Source organism: Austrofundulus limnaeus, unplaced genomic scaffold (genome assembly GCF_001266775.1).
Source record: "Austrofundulus limnaeus strain Quisiro unplaced genomic scaffold, Austrofundulus_limnaeus-1.0 Scaffold20, whole genome shotgun sequence".
Classification (NCBI taxonomy): Eukaryota; Metazoa; Chordata; class Actinopteri; order Cyprinodontiformes; family Rivulidae; genus Austrofundulus; species Austrofundulus limnaeus.
In genome coordinates, this window is record NW_013952422.1 from 3,327,906 (window position 1) to 3,342,836 (window position 14,931).

Here is a 14,931-nt window from a genome sequence, read left to right on the forward strand (position 1 = left end):
TCTGAAAAGAGCTTCACTAAGTGAGAAGTAGTGTTAAGAGCTCAGCAGACAGTTAAATTTCACTTTCAGTTTCACCCGAGAGCCTGCAGGAGTCATGGGTAGGGTATGTGGGGAGGGGGGCACTCTGCCATGAGGAGGTTCGGCTTAAAGACATGTCCTAAAGGCGTTTCTGGTCCCCACCTGTCGTTTTGCTCCTCAGCATGTCTTCCTAAAAACGCTGCAGGATTTCTCAAACATGCRTGAATGAGTCAGAGCAAGGCTTTGGGCATGTTTTTTATGAGAGTATAACATTAGATATAAAAATCAAAAAAGTTGATTTTACATGATATTGGCCCCTTTAAAGCCCTGATCACTGGCTTCAGAAGCCACATAATCCACCTGTGGACGATCTAAGCAAGTAAAAAGGTCATTAATAAAAATATAAAAATGATCCGGGAGACCAAAGATGACCCTGATGAACTYGAGGTTTTGTAAAATAGAGACAAGGAAAAGGCCAAAAAAAAAAGCTGGATTGTTTGGAAAGTCTTGTGGTCAGATGAGACCAAACTCAGAAGTTTCAAGCCATGAAGGATGCGTGTGATACATATCTACCACCTGTCATCCTGCTGAAAACAGCATCCCTGCAGCGAAGCACGGTGGTGGCAGCGTCATGCTGAGGGAGCGTTTCTCATCAGGACTGAGAAACCAGTTAAGGGAAGGACGGATGGAGCAAGGAAGTTTTTGTAGACAGAATACATTTGATTCCTTTTTCAGATTTCTATCTTTTAGAATCATTTAAAACTGTTTTTCCCTTATTTAACCTGATTAATCTGAAGTATTTTGTATAGTAAATACTGGTTATAAGGCAACAAAATAAAAAGTCAAGCTTAGAAAAAGTTGGATYCATGACTCAAAAGGACACATCCACAGTTCCTGACTACTTGGTACTATTTTGGTATTAGAAAGAGGAAACATGGCTGATAGTTTTAGTTGTCAGAAAAACTAATTTTAGTTTAGTTAGAAAAAGACACAATTTAGTTGTGTAAAAATGATCATCGTAAATAACCAGAATCCCAAGTTTAAGATGACACAGCGAGTGAAAAAGACAACATTAAGAACATAAAAGAAAATAATCAAACACGCCTGCATGTTAAATTAGTAAAAACAACAAAAAACATAAATGTAGGAGTTTCGCTATTCAGTGGGCAATGTAGTCTTTTTAAATAGAAACAGTAAGAAAAAAACATTTAAGTATAACAAACACTGGACATAAATGCAAATCGCTCAGGCCACTTGATTTGTAATACAGTAGTTTTAATATTGCATGAGTGCACTTCTGCAGCCACAGACTAAAAAGTTACAAAAAGACCTAAAATGTTTGTGTGTGTTCTGGATTATGGTGTTGCATAAAGTCTACACTAGACGTGTGACGGTCTCTGGACAAACCTGCCGAGGACCACCCAGCAGGTCAAAGGCGTGTGCCTTTAATTCCCACAGCAGCATACGACATGTAACGACGACACGTGTGTTACCTTTAATGTGTTACCTAAATGACTGACTGACAGGCTGAGCTGAATGGCGAGTAGTTATTTTGTTTTTATAGAAAAAAAGGCAACGTCTTGCTAATTTACCACAAGACTTGAAATCAAGGCTAAGACCTACCACCTCCATGAAAAGAGAAGAAAGTTTCTAATAGAAAAACACACCAAATTTTCTTCACTGGGCCCACCCTCCCAACCCACCAAAATAAATTACATTGACAGCAACAATGAATATATCCTTAAATAAAACAAAAATACAACTTTAAGATTATGTACACCTGCTRTATCTTTAAATGGAACTGCCTCCTATTTTTCCTACAAACAAACAAACAAAAACCTGTTTGGCAAGATGTCCTACGTTACAACAAGACGGACATTTCATCGACAAACATTTGAGCACAAACAGTTCCTGTGTTAGAAAATATATTGCTTCTGGATATTTGAGCTGAAAACTACCTTAAGACACAAATAAAAAAAGAGAATTGGGTTTATATAATTTCTGAACTTCAAGTCATAGCTTGTAACACCAACTGGATTTGTTTACGTTGTAAACACTATCGCAGGTGCTGGCTTCCTGTGCTTTTAGAAAAACACAGAAATAAAAAACGGGAGAGGAAGCCAAAACGGTGGCAGCTGTGACCTCTTCTTGTCCGTCCTCTGGTCGGGGCATAAAGTCGAGTTGGAGAYGGAATGACACATTTTGCTAATGATTGTCCAAAATAAAAGACTAACTCGAAAACCCAAATGTAGACAACTTRAATTTCAACGTCATTTATGAACCGCAGATGTAAACGTTCAGCAATGAGATGAACAAAAAGCAGATGTACCTGTCCGAACACTGCAGGTACGAGGAATCATCAGGTCATGATGAGAGACATGAATGGCAACGACTTCCAGTCCTCTGGGCTTCAGAGACGAGTGGCGCCCTCTTGTGTTCAAGCACAGCGGGAGCCGCCGGCGACGATCCWGCCAAGTCAATTCAAAAACAAACTACAGTGGGCTCACTTTGAGCCAGGGTCCGTCCCCCCCTTTGTTCACCCTGTTGGTCGGACAGCCTGAGAGTCCGCTCTATACTTCAGTGGAGAAGAGGATGCTCTGTCGTTTACTGTCCGGCGTGGGGATCGTCTCCAGCTGCAGGAAATACAGCAACACCTGGACCTGGAAGGACACGAGGCGAACACAGGAAAAACAAGTTCAGACGGTTGCTTCAAATGTTTAACAGTAAGTTGGTAGTTGGCAGCTGGAAGGTGGTGTTTAGCTCACTTGCGCCATAACCTCCAAGGACCAGCTGTCCCCCATGCTGATGGGTTGTGTGGGGTTCGTAGGGATCTTGCTGTCCTTCTCGGCCGGTCTCAGCAAAGTGGGCCCGAAAACCGTCGCCAGATTGTGGAGAGACATCTTGTTGACACTCTCCTTTTCTGCCACCCTGTGGAGACCAAGACAAACAAGTCCCACCAATGACCAGTGTGCTGGAAGCCATCATGAAAATGATCCCAAAACTAAATAGATTATACGTTCGCCCCAATCACCAGGTAATATCACGCTTTGTATTAACAAGCTAAAACCCTATGATAAACTATAAAAAAAGTGACTTTTTCTCTTAGATATTCCTAGATCCAAAATAAAGATGAGAAGGTGATCGGGCTTTTGCAGTTTCTGCCACAAACTTGTAGAATAGTTCCTTTTTGTGTCGGACCACTGAGACGTCAAGATTTTTAAATCTATGCCTCAGACCATCTTTACTCTTGGGCTTTTGATTCTGGCAGAATTTGAGATTCTTTTAGAGCTGATGGTTTTATGTTGTATTTCTGTGTTTTATGTTTATTTGACCTAATTTTGGACATTTGTATTTTATCGTATTGTTATGTGCTATAAAAACAAATTGACATATTGATAAAAATATGTTAAAGGAGGGGCATTTTCCATGCACATAGTTCAATTCTATAACCCAGTCATTTAACTATGTTATGGCCCTGTCACAACATAACGTTTTAGACAACTTGTGCAAATTTATGAAATGATTTTAAGTTTAAATTACTAATGAAAGTTATATATTTGATCAGTAGTATGTATATGCCTAAAAAAGAGGCCTCTAGTTGATTTTTTTAAAATTCCATCTTCAACTTAGGCCTGCGTCACACGGCAGGATAAACATGCCAATTTTTGCCCTTCCGACAATCTTAAGGACGTGCAGATTATGGTGRTGGCTCTAAAGATAATCTGAGCAGATATTCCTGCCGTGCGTGGGGAGTTAAGAGTGATCTAGTCGGCTCGGACGGACGGTGAGACCTCTCCGATCTCAAATCGAGGATRTTCATGTTTGATTCTTTTTGGCCCGATATCACAGCGTGTGTGGTGTTCACCGGGGTCAAACGGGCTCGCAGCCTGTTGAATGAGACGTGTAGCCAATCAGAAAGCGAGGTGACGTAAACACGGAGGGGAAAACTGTCACGACTCACCAGAAAGTCAGCTGGACGTTAAATCATTTTGAATTGTTTTTCCTCTGGTAAAAATAGTCCACAAACGATCAACATTGTTTCTTCCTCGTCTCAAACGTTTATTTACTCTGAACTCAYGTCTCTCTGGAGGTCACGCGTGATTTTACCACTGACATCTGAATTCTCACGAGATTTCAGACTGATACCTGAATGTTCATAAATGAAATATCTGTCAGTGTGTGGTGTGTTGTCTCTTGCCGTGAGGCTGTACACCACACACTGTAGGACCAAACCTGGTAGATCCATGATTTTTTATTATCATGTGTTGGGTTTCTCAGTCTTTGAAAATCATCCTTGAATGCCTTTAAATGCCTTAAAATTGGCCTCTGTCTCTTTAAGAACCGCCTATCATTTCAGACACTASCACAGGATCTTAGTACAAATAGGCAGTGCTTTGTACCTGCGAGCATTTAGGCAGATCCACATGACTACCACAGGAGATTCAAGGATTTCTCAAACATGCAAAGAGTCAAAGCAACACTCTGGGTATGTTTTTGATGAGAGAATGAGATATAAGTGATATAAAGCTAAAAAAAAACATTTTGCAATATACCCTCCCAGTCCCTTTAATGACAGCTGATACATGTGACATATTCCCATGTTTCATCATTCATTGTGGTTTAGAACTGTTATGTTCGCAAAGATTTAAATTTCTACATATTACCGGAGTCCCTTTGTGCTTTTTTTAGAACCTTTTTGTGAATCACAAAAGCTATGATGAACAAAAATAAAGGTTAAGAAATACCTAACTTTACAAAAGCATTACTTCTAAAAACATCAGCCTAAGAAAAGGTAACCGAAAAAGTCCCTTTCACACTTACGTAATGAACTAAACCCAGTGTGAAACGACTCAAGCTAATTTATTTTTAAATCACCACAGTAACTGGAAACACGTAACCGGTGAAGCGACACATTTTAATGGGAGAAAAGCAGCTGACTTGAAGAATGACAAACAGAAGTGATACGGGAGACAATCTGGTTGATTTTGAAGCTGTTGTTTTATAAGAACATTTAGATATTTAGATGTGTACAGTTCTGTTTGCTCAGGGTTGTCTATATTCATACCTCTTTAGGTGATCCAAAAGGAAAAGGAACGTGACCAGGTTGGGTTCTGGCAGCGACAGCAGCAAGTTCAACATACAGCTCTCTTTGGCAACACTGTCAGTGAGGGCTGCAAAGGAAGACCAGATTATTTCTCATGTGACTCTTTTATGTGCTGCGTAAATATGTTTTGTATAGCACAGCTACAGGCTCGCATTGTGTAACAAAAGCCTCGATAAACCATCATTTTAATCAGTTGTCTGAACTGATAACTAAATCTTACTGATGCCTCCTGCAAAATTCGGGTAGAGCTCGTCAGTGAAGAGGGGCTCTGGCAGCTCTCTGAAGTACAGCTTCAGGGTGCCGGCGATGGCGTTGACGTCCATCTCGCTCATCATCACCGACACGTCTTTGTGATCTGAAGGAGGAAGGCGAGAGCTGAGTGACGACTGGAGGGATGCAATAACAAAAAAGATGACAAAACAGGGAAACTTTTGGGTACGAACATCTGTTTTTTTTGCCTCTTCGCTGTCAGAATGTCAACAGGAGTGCAMCCACGTCACGAAGCATGCATTAATTGACATGACGCCACCTGTCAATCAGGCCAGTAGGTTTATCTGCAACAATCGGKATYGAAYGGCAAATGRCACGCCCCCTAGCTGCAGGAACTGCCCAGCTTTTTCCTCCGACTAACTTGTCAAGATTTCCATTACCAGCATTGTGCAGCAGTGACCGTGGATTGGTCAGTTAAGCTTCAAAGTGTCTATATATGAGCACCAATTATTGTAATGTTTCATTCTTCCTCTGGCTGTGGAAGACTTGGACATTAACTAAAATTTCTCCATGATTTCCATCATATTACTTCACTGAGTTGATGTTATTAGAAAACTTCATCACCTCAGTGTGGGCTGATTTGGAAAACAGGGTTCCTACAGCTTAAGGCAAGTTCAATTTAAGACTTTTTAAGGATCCGTGGGAACCCTGAAACAAAAACGTCTCCATGTGCCTGAAAATGCTGTCAGCTTCACAACATCCACGGTTACAGCTGCCCAGTTTGTCTGAGGCTTCTTTACCTCGGGTCATGTGACCGCATAGGAGGAGCGAGCTTATTGAYCTCGTGCAAATTATTCGCCAGATTTATGTTCAGCAAAGACTCTCAGGTTTCACACAACTCCTGCTCCTCAGTTTACAGCAGAGGGATCGAGTTTGAACTCACTGGTATCAAAGGCGGTCTTCAGGGCCTGAATATCAGTGGCCACCCCTGACACGCGGTATATTCCCACTTCCTCCATGCCTCGCCTCTCGATCTCCTCCAGGCACTGACGGACGATGTAGGGCACCTTAGAGCGTTCTCGCCTGGACGAAAACAAACACAACATATTAAAAAAAAAGGGTTGAGTAGTTTTGATTACCTGAGGAGATCATTAAGGTTGTGATTTAAGTTGTTTGTTTCTGGAAGTTTTGTATATAAAAGCAAAAATCAATGATTTGCAATAATGCAGCCTCWCTGATGGTATGAGGGTGCATTAGTGTATTTACTGTTTTATGTTTCGTTTCATTGTGAACTCACTTGGTCACTGTGGAGATCTTTATTCCAAACACACCCATGGGTTTCTCTGAGGGCATCCTCTTCAGGCTGAACTCTCTGCTGGTGAACTTAATGGAAAGTTTCACTTCGACCTGTCGAGTGAAGGGAGAAACAAGCGAACAAAACGTGGACGCTTTTCAACTAGTTTTTAAACGACAAGCCATCATCCAGGTCAAAAATCTGTAAATTTTTACTTTGAATTAGAAGAAATCCCACCACGTGTTACGTATAATTACGAATAAGTGAAGATAAGTCACGTTTTCGTCTGAATAATTTGTCCCACTCACCCCATTCATGGGAATAACTGTTCTCTGCCAGTCTTTGCCTTGAAGAGTCTGAGGGTCAAGCTGAAAAAAACAATCAACATAAACATTAAATAYTCACAATAATTAACAAGCTGCCCACTCCTGGACCTCATGTTTGGGCATTTTGTCTACAAACTTGTAAAGCTGCCAAACAGGAAAGAAAAAGTGGGACTAATCAGACAGAAGTGGCAGCTTAATCACTCAGATTAACAATAAATTTCACAAAACGCTGCTGAGCAACATTTCCATCAGTTTGGCAGCTTGTTTAGCGATGACATCATGTCATCAGGTTTACAGAGAGAACCACTAGGTGGAGCATGTGTCTGTAGGTTTACCAGACTACAAGGACGCAGACTTGTCTCTTACAGTTAAACTAAACCAAACGATACCAGCACAGATCAATAATGACACAAACACACACAGAAACGAGCAGCAAATGAAGAAAATCTTGTCTTTTTTWAAWYYTTTTTTTCCCTTGTTGATCCACAGTAATGACTTCAGACTGGTGTTGTCTTGGCAACCTAATCAGAATTTTAAATTTGTCATCAGCATCAGATCAGTCCGCCTCAGAGCCAGAYTCCGACATCACATCAGGATTCTGAGCCGTTTTGAAAACACTGAACAGCTCTGATGTCATCACCACTTATACGTGATTGTGTTGAATCCAGCATAAAAAAATGACAACTTTTGTCAAAAACGATCACACTCTGTTGGAAGTTGTTGTTGATGCGATCTTTTATTTTTTGGTTTTAAAACACTCACTGATCTGTTCTTTCCTTTTCGTCTGACTGATCACACAAAACTCGATGATAAGCTAATATTCATATTTACATTTATACCTGAAGATTTAGCGTGGATTTCATGGCAAAAGTGGTGACATAACTTCTTATTCGAAATGAGTCACAGTGCTGATTGTGTCCGTGTGTGGGTGGGGTGGGGGTTGATGGGGGGGTGGGGGTGATGTCATGTCATACCGGTATCTGTCCTTTCCCAATGATGCGGTCCGCGCTCTCTCCGTCTTCTTTGTTCTGCTTGGTCTTGTTGTAACTCTTCTCGTAGCAGAGCAGCCGCAGGGTCTGAGAGCCCTCCAGCTCGATCTCAAACTCCTGCAGGGAAGCAGACACACAAAAAGTATATAATATCCTTTTTGACCAAATGGATAAAGAAAAAACATACATCTTGTTGCAACCCACAGCCCAGCAACATTCCCTGCTGTGTTATGTAAGGAGTCACTGAATATGGATTGCAGATTGTTCTGAGACGACCTCGGTTTTGGCTTATTTAGCTTTTGGACAGGTGTGAGTCACTGCAAGCTGCAGCTCCACGTTACTTTCTATTATTTCAACTTTGCCGAGCAGAACTCCCAAAGAAGATCCAGTCTGAATGAAAAGACTTTGCAGTCCTTGGAAGAATGCCTTTCGGCTGCCATCTTTTATGTCAGAAYGCTAAACTAACATCATTATAATTATATTATGGGGGTTGCCATTTGTAAAGTTACACAGTCAAAAATTACCACCAATATTTGTTTTATTTAGCATTTTATAAGAAAAGAAGAACAGATTTATTTTTCAAAGTCAGTTTTTCACCATATGATTCATACATTCATAAATGTCATAGTTTATAAACTAAWTATTTAACTTACAAATTAAATATTTAGTTAACAAGCTAAATATTTAACTTGTGACTTAAATACTGTATTTAGTTTTGAGCTAAATATTTAGCTTGAAACATAAATATTTAGCTGGCAAGTTAAATATTTAGGTTGCAACTTAAATATTTAGCTAGCAATTAAATATTTAAGTTAAATATTTAGGTAGCTAGCTAAATATTTAAGTTGCAACCTAAATATTTAACTTGCCAGCTAAATATTTATGTTTCAAGCTAAATATTTAGCTCAAAACTAAATACAGTATTTAAGTCACAAGTTAAATATTTAGCTTGTTAACTAAATATTTAATTTGTAAGTTAAATATTTAGTTTATAAACTATGAYATTTATAAATGWATGAATCATDTGGTGAAAAACTGACCTTGAAAAATAAATCTGTTCTATTTTTTTCTTATAAAAGGCTAAATAAAACAAAAATATTGGTGGTAATTTTTGATTGTATAACTTTACAAACGGCACCCCATTGTATATTAGTCATGTTTTGTTTGTGGGTTTCATAAGACACATTTCCCTGCTCAGAAAGGAACAGCTCACTGATTTAAAGAGCAGATGTCAGATACATGACAGGCAGAATAAACCGTCCAAGGAAGAAGATATTTTTAAGAACCAGACGTATGCCGAGCTAAAGAAAGGTACATAGTGTTTGTTTATGTTTCACATYTTCAGTAAAGTAGAACTGTAGAAATACAAGAGCCACGTTTTGGTCCAATACATGCAAAAATCTCTCCTTTTATCTGAGTCTTTACCTCATTCCACTTGGGTTCAGTGGTGTAGCGATACACTCGCGTCTTAGCTTTGTTCGAGAACAGGCCGAAGGAGTCCACCTCCAATGTGCAATAGAGATCTGACGGGCAGAAAAAAAGAGGTTTAACTAAAAATAATAATTTTATAATTCAATTCGACCAACTTGGAAAAGTTAGTCTACAATAATGATTGTAGTCAATGTTCTTTGGGATGGTTTCTTTTATTACAATTTTGCTTTCTTAACATATTTTCCCCTGATTTGCTGTTATTTGCATAAAGACAGGATGTTAAGTGACTCACTTAAGCTCTGTTTGAGGCCGGAGGCAGAGTGGACAATTACATTCAGGGACCCGTAGAGACCGGAGGATTCATCCTCTGGAAAAGCAGTCAAGAAAAAAAAGGGGGAGAGGACAGTGAGGACAGAGGAAAACTTATAGATCTGTTGGTCTTGGAGCAGAATCAGGTAAGAGATAACAGATAAATCAGCAATAAACTTTAAATTTAAAATCTAACATTGATTTTAAGCTATAAAAAAACAACAAGCTGACCTTCTTTATTGATACTAAGTGGAATGTGGTGAACGGTTTGAAGTTTGAGACAAGAGCTGGTTAACATCTGCAGCTCCATGGAAGTAAGGGAGGGTGTTTTAATACCTGGAGGGAAATAAATTTAGACTGTAAGTGACAGAATATTTACCACAGTGATTATCAGCAATATTTAACATGGAATGTTTTAGTTTAATTACCGGTAGATACAGYATCTTTGAGGAACTTACATTTCTTCTGCTGCTCCTTGATGATCTCCTTCCACTCAGCTCGTTCATAATCAGATGAAATCAGGAAGCTGTAACTCTGAAAYACAGAAACACAAACCTTCCTTACAGGAACCAAAGCTTTGCAGGCAGAGTGTGTGTAGGGGATGCACCAAATCTGAGCTTAATGTTTGTAAAACTGATKCATTCGGAGCCAAGCAGCAGCGGGTGGTCACCTTGCCGTTCCTGTTGTAGAGTCTGAGGGGCATGCTCGGAGACGTCAGCAGCAGCAAGGACTCCTGCTCGTACAGYTTCTTCCGGAGGCGGTCGATGACTTTTAAACCCTTGTTGGCTCTCTGGAAGCAAAATGGAAAACGCTTGTTCGAAAAATCGAAAACACCGTCGTGCATTCCGCTGCGAGAAACGTCCGCTTCGATATATCTACAAATCTGCGCGTGTCCGTTTTACCTTCTCCCTCTGAATCTCACTGCGCAGGTGGGAGATCTTGACCTTGATGGCGTCCAGTTCTTCGTCCGGGACTTGGGGGACCGTGAGAGGCTCGGTGTCCTCGAGGCCCTGGAAGGTCAGCTCGGTCAGAGGGATGTACCACTTGCAGTCGTACTGTTGRTTTTTACTACAACCGGAATGAAATGAGAGAATCAGAGGAGTCGTCGTGAAGCAGGAAGTGGATCAGTGACAAAGCAGGTTTGTCACAATAAAACATGTTTAGATTTATTTATATTTAGAGACAAATAAAAAACAAATTTGATAGTAAGTATTGGCATCATCACTGTTTGCCAGTTAGCAAAATGTCTCATGAGTCACTGGCTGTACACCCATTAACATTCTGAGACAACCCAACTCAAGATCACAGCTAATCAACTTTATTAAACACAAACAGGCTTTAACCCAGTCAGTTTTACAGTTACTGAGCTACATTTGGCGTGAGAATCGTCCCCAATGTGAGTTCTTTACCCTCCRATTTGTTTCTTCAGCTTGGCGCAGAGCAGCAGGTCCGTGAAGAGGAAGACGTGCCGCAGCTTCCTGGCTCCCTCCACCAGCTCCACCATGAAACTGTCCTTCAGCAGCTGGCGGTTCTGTAACACCGAGACACAACAGCAGTGGGTCGGCTGCACAGGTAGAACTTTAGCTGTGGTAGCACAGCACGTTCAGCACCTTTTTATTAGAATATCCGATACGCGGGGTCACAGCCAGATTAGAGAGTCTTTGTGCTGAAACACGGTTCAAAACCAACAAAATGTATTCAAAAAACAGCAGTGATTTGCATCAAACTCATATTTTAATCCAGTTTAAGTTTTCATATTGTCAATGACAATTATCTTTTTCCCAGCCACGAGAGGCTTGCTGAGAAAAAGGATGAGAGATATTTGGAGGTCCGGAGTTTTCGCTGATGTCAGACTACATAATGAGGTGTGTAATACTGATGGTTACCAAAAGGGGGCAGKCGTGTCATTTTATAAAGGCAGCATGGGAACATAAAACACTGGGAAATGTGGCAAGACAAATTTCAAACCACAGCTCATAGTAATTGTCTCAATTTTACATGCTCTTAACCTCAGTTTTGCTTGTGGTGTAAAAAAATAAAAAGGAATATTCAATGACAATGAACGTTCTCCTCAGCTTTTTCTTTACTATATCTAAACATTTCAAGGTTTTTTACCTTTAATGTATGAGAAACCTCAAATATAAGATTTGGTTATAACATAAAAAACCCTAATCCCAGCAAAGATGTTGTTTCTTTTATTTTRACAGTAAAAACTGTAAACAATTTGTTTTTCTCTGCAGTAAATCTTGGGCTCATGTGTGACCCGATCCCACTCGCAAACCTACAGCAGTCAATCCCCCTCCCTGCAGCAAAGCCGTGGAGCATGACATCATGCTTGTTCAGAACCAACCACATCCCTGTCATCATGTTTTGTGACCTCCCCCTCTCGTCTCCCTCCTCCTCCTCCTTCTGCCTCCATCATGAGCGCACAGAATCTGTCGCCACGGTGAAACGCCGGAGTGGAGCTGAGGCTAATGAAAGAGAAAGTTTCTGCACTTCCGAAAGCCCGGCTGGGCGTCTGATGCAGAGGAGAGGRTTCATTCTGCGCAACGTGGAGTTAAAATGAATGAAAGGGAGGATGTAGGGAGGATGTGGGAGAGAGGAGAAGAAAGATCCCAACAGAACAGATGTCACACCGCTGTTTCTTATTGTTCAAAGATRCTAAAGCTTGTGACAAAAAGCTCCGTGATGACCTGTTGTTGAGGCATCTTCAGTGCAGTCATCGAGACTCTRCTGCTGATTCTAGGGCTGTGCATAAAAATATCAATATATCAATATCATATCAATTTTCTTTTAATATCGATACTCTCCACCCTTAGGGGGCAGTATAATGATGCGTGATTACTATTCAGAGCAAGGAACAGACGGCTCCAAGTGAGATGAAGCAGGATAAACCAGTGGTTCCCAAACTTTTCAGCTGTTGACCTATAAAAYGGCAGCAGCAGAGACTTGTGTCCCCAGCTGTTGTCGGCTGATAAACATTGTTTTCACAAATACACAAGCGCATRGTAATATTATTCATTACACTATTTTTGTCCATTTTACATACACTAAAGTTATTCTTTTGTGACAACAAAGGCAAAAAAATGTTGTTAGTTGTCATTTTTTTTAGTGTAATCAATTCAGAAAATATTTTCAGGACCCCACCTTGATGTTTCGGGACCCCACTGGGGGCCCCGACCCCAACTTTGGGAATGACTGGTATAGACCATTTCATAGTTAGAAATGTATCACAAATACGCAAAGCAAAGCCTAGCTCTTCTGGGTCACAGGTCAACAAGGTAAACGCTGAGTTTGCAATGAAAATGTCATTGTGGTGCAAATTCAGTGAGCTCACAAAGAACGTATATAGCTTAGATATTTATAAAAAAAAATCTCATCCACGATCTAACAAAAATCTGTTTAGAGCAAATACATCAGGAATGTTTAATGGCGTAAATTTACCTGTTGAATTTGTGCAATTACAACGGTGTTTCCATAGCAAGCTCAGATTTTTCCTGATAAATGTGTGAAGTCCACTTCACACGTGCACTTGTGATCATTTCCAACTACGGATTGGTCTATTCTAGAAGCACCTTTCTCCTTCAAAGCAGACATTTGGACACATTTTGGTTTTCATAATKATAAATATATAATTGTTTTTGCTGGTTTTGTTGAGTCAGAGGCACTGAGCAGTAAGTAAAGTATCGATATCAAAACTGAATCAAGATATTGAAAATCGTATCGAATCGCCATGACCTCGGAGGTGACACCCAGCCCTCATCGATTCCAATCATGATTTATGAAATATAGATCTAGGGAAACTGATTTACTGTACATGTGATCAGGTTGGTGAAAATTGCCATTTAATAAGTCAAAATCTTTATTATCAGAATGACTCRGCTGTTAATTCTTATGGTGAACTTCATCACTGATAAAACCACTAAACAGGAAGTCGAGTGGCAGACAACTATTCAGAAAACACCTTAACCACGGTAATGCCAACTAATACAAACAAAACTGARCAAAGGTTGTTCTAATCAGAAAACTGTGAAGTCAATTAAATTTTAATCAAATAAAAAAGAAGGAATTTAATGCATTAATAAATGAGCTAATGTTTGCAGGTTGTAGCTGCTTTACTCAGCCACCAACATAAGAGGTTATTAATATTAAAAACAGCGTAACATCACATCAGACTTACAGATTACCTAAAAGCCAAGAGGAAAAGCGTAGCTTTTCTCCATTTCTCACTGAAGCCGGCCAAAACATTGAGCGCACCAGAAAACGGATTAAATATTGACCGGCTCCTCACTGAGAGCGTGAGAGCATGTGTTTATGGCATGAGGCATGAGGCATGAGGCATACGGCATGAGTTTATTTTAGGAACACACGCTTTAAAGAGGGCACCTCAATGCACTTGTGTGTGTTTTTTATCATCTTGTGTGTGAATGGGGTCAGGACGAAATAAAAAGTGCACGATTGTGTAAATGAGTGTGTGCTTTTCTAGTAACACTCACATCGGTGACGTTTCGTTCTCGAAGGCAAACAAAGTGGAGCGGGGGGACATGAGCACCACCATTTGCATTTTAATGAAGCGCTTTTTGTTTGTCGCCTCCCCTCGTGGCGTTAGGCCAGGGGACTCTGGGTAGGGGTGGGGTGGGTGGTGGGGATGTCCCACCTGTACCGCTCGACTTCTGCGTGCCTCCACTGATCACCAGGGTGGAAGCATAATGAGCTGTTTTCGCCTCCTCCTGTGAGAAGCACCTGACAGCAGGCATCACTCTGATGAATATGCAGAGCAATGTAACACAACTCTAATACTTCTGGGCTACAATCTTGTGTAAATATATTTCATTCAGCCCTAATATGCCACCAGTGTTGTTTAAAAGGGCCTCAAAGTGATACTTGAGTAAAAGTACAAGTATCTTACTATAAAATTACTTTGGTAAAAGGTAAAATCTCCTCTAAGAATATTACTTGAGTAAAAGTATCTGACATTTACAGTACTTAAGTATCAAAAGTAAATTTCTGATGTAAATGTACTAACTGTACATATTAAAAGTAAAAGTATTGAGTAAAACAGTGAGCAGTTAGAATTTTCAAATGGACATTTAATGTGAGATGACCACCCTAAAATATATTTTTCTGAAGGACATAATGACTATAATGTTATATTAAAATGTTAATGTTGACAAATTTAGGATGCACTAGACTTCCTATTTCAGCTGCATATATAAATACACACATTATATATATATATATATATATATA

General features: G+C 40.1%; 1 protein-coding gene across 1 annotated transcript in view; it reads right to left on the minus strand.

The window, feature by feature from the left end:
* Nucleotides 1–1,710: 1,710 nt before the first annotated feature.
* The window catches only part of bcr (BCR activator of RhoGEF and GTPase), an 89,065-nt gene continuing 75,844 nt past the window's right edge, over nt 1,711–14,931 (minus strand). The window contains exons 9-23 of the mRNA XM_014003908.1: nt 11,091–11,212; nt 10,584–10,749; nt 10,352–10,471; nt 10,140–10,215; nt 9,913–10,017; nt 9,665–9,739; nt 9,367–9,464; nt 7,927–8,058; nt 6,935–6,994; nt 6,630–6,739; nt 6,276–6,415; nt 5,343–5,477; nt 5,084–5,189; nt 2,784–2,946; nt 1,711–2,678 (exon numbers count right to left, since the gene is read on the minus strand). Of these exons, the coding sequence (XP_013859362.1) occupies nt 2,589–2,678; nt 2,784–2,946; nt 5,084–5,189; nt 5,343–5,477; nt 6,276–6,415; nt 6,630–6,739; nt 6,935–6,994; nt 7,927–8,058; nt 9,367–9,464; nt 9,665–9,739; nt 9,913–10,017; nt 10,140–10,215; nt 10,352–10,471; nt 10,584–10,749; nt 11,091–11,212 (1,698 nt within the window). The 3' untranslated portion in view covers nt 1,711–2,588. The remainder of the gene's footprint in view (nt 2,679–2,783; nt 2,947–5,083; nt 5,190–5,342; nt 5,478–6,275; nt 6,416–6,629; nt 6,740–6,934; nt 6,995–7,926; nt 8,059–9,366; nt 9,465–9,664; nt 9,740–9,912; nt 10,018–10,139; nt 10,216–10,351; nt 10,472–10,583; nt 10,750–11,090; nt 11,213–14,931) is intronic.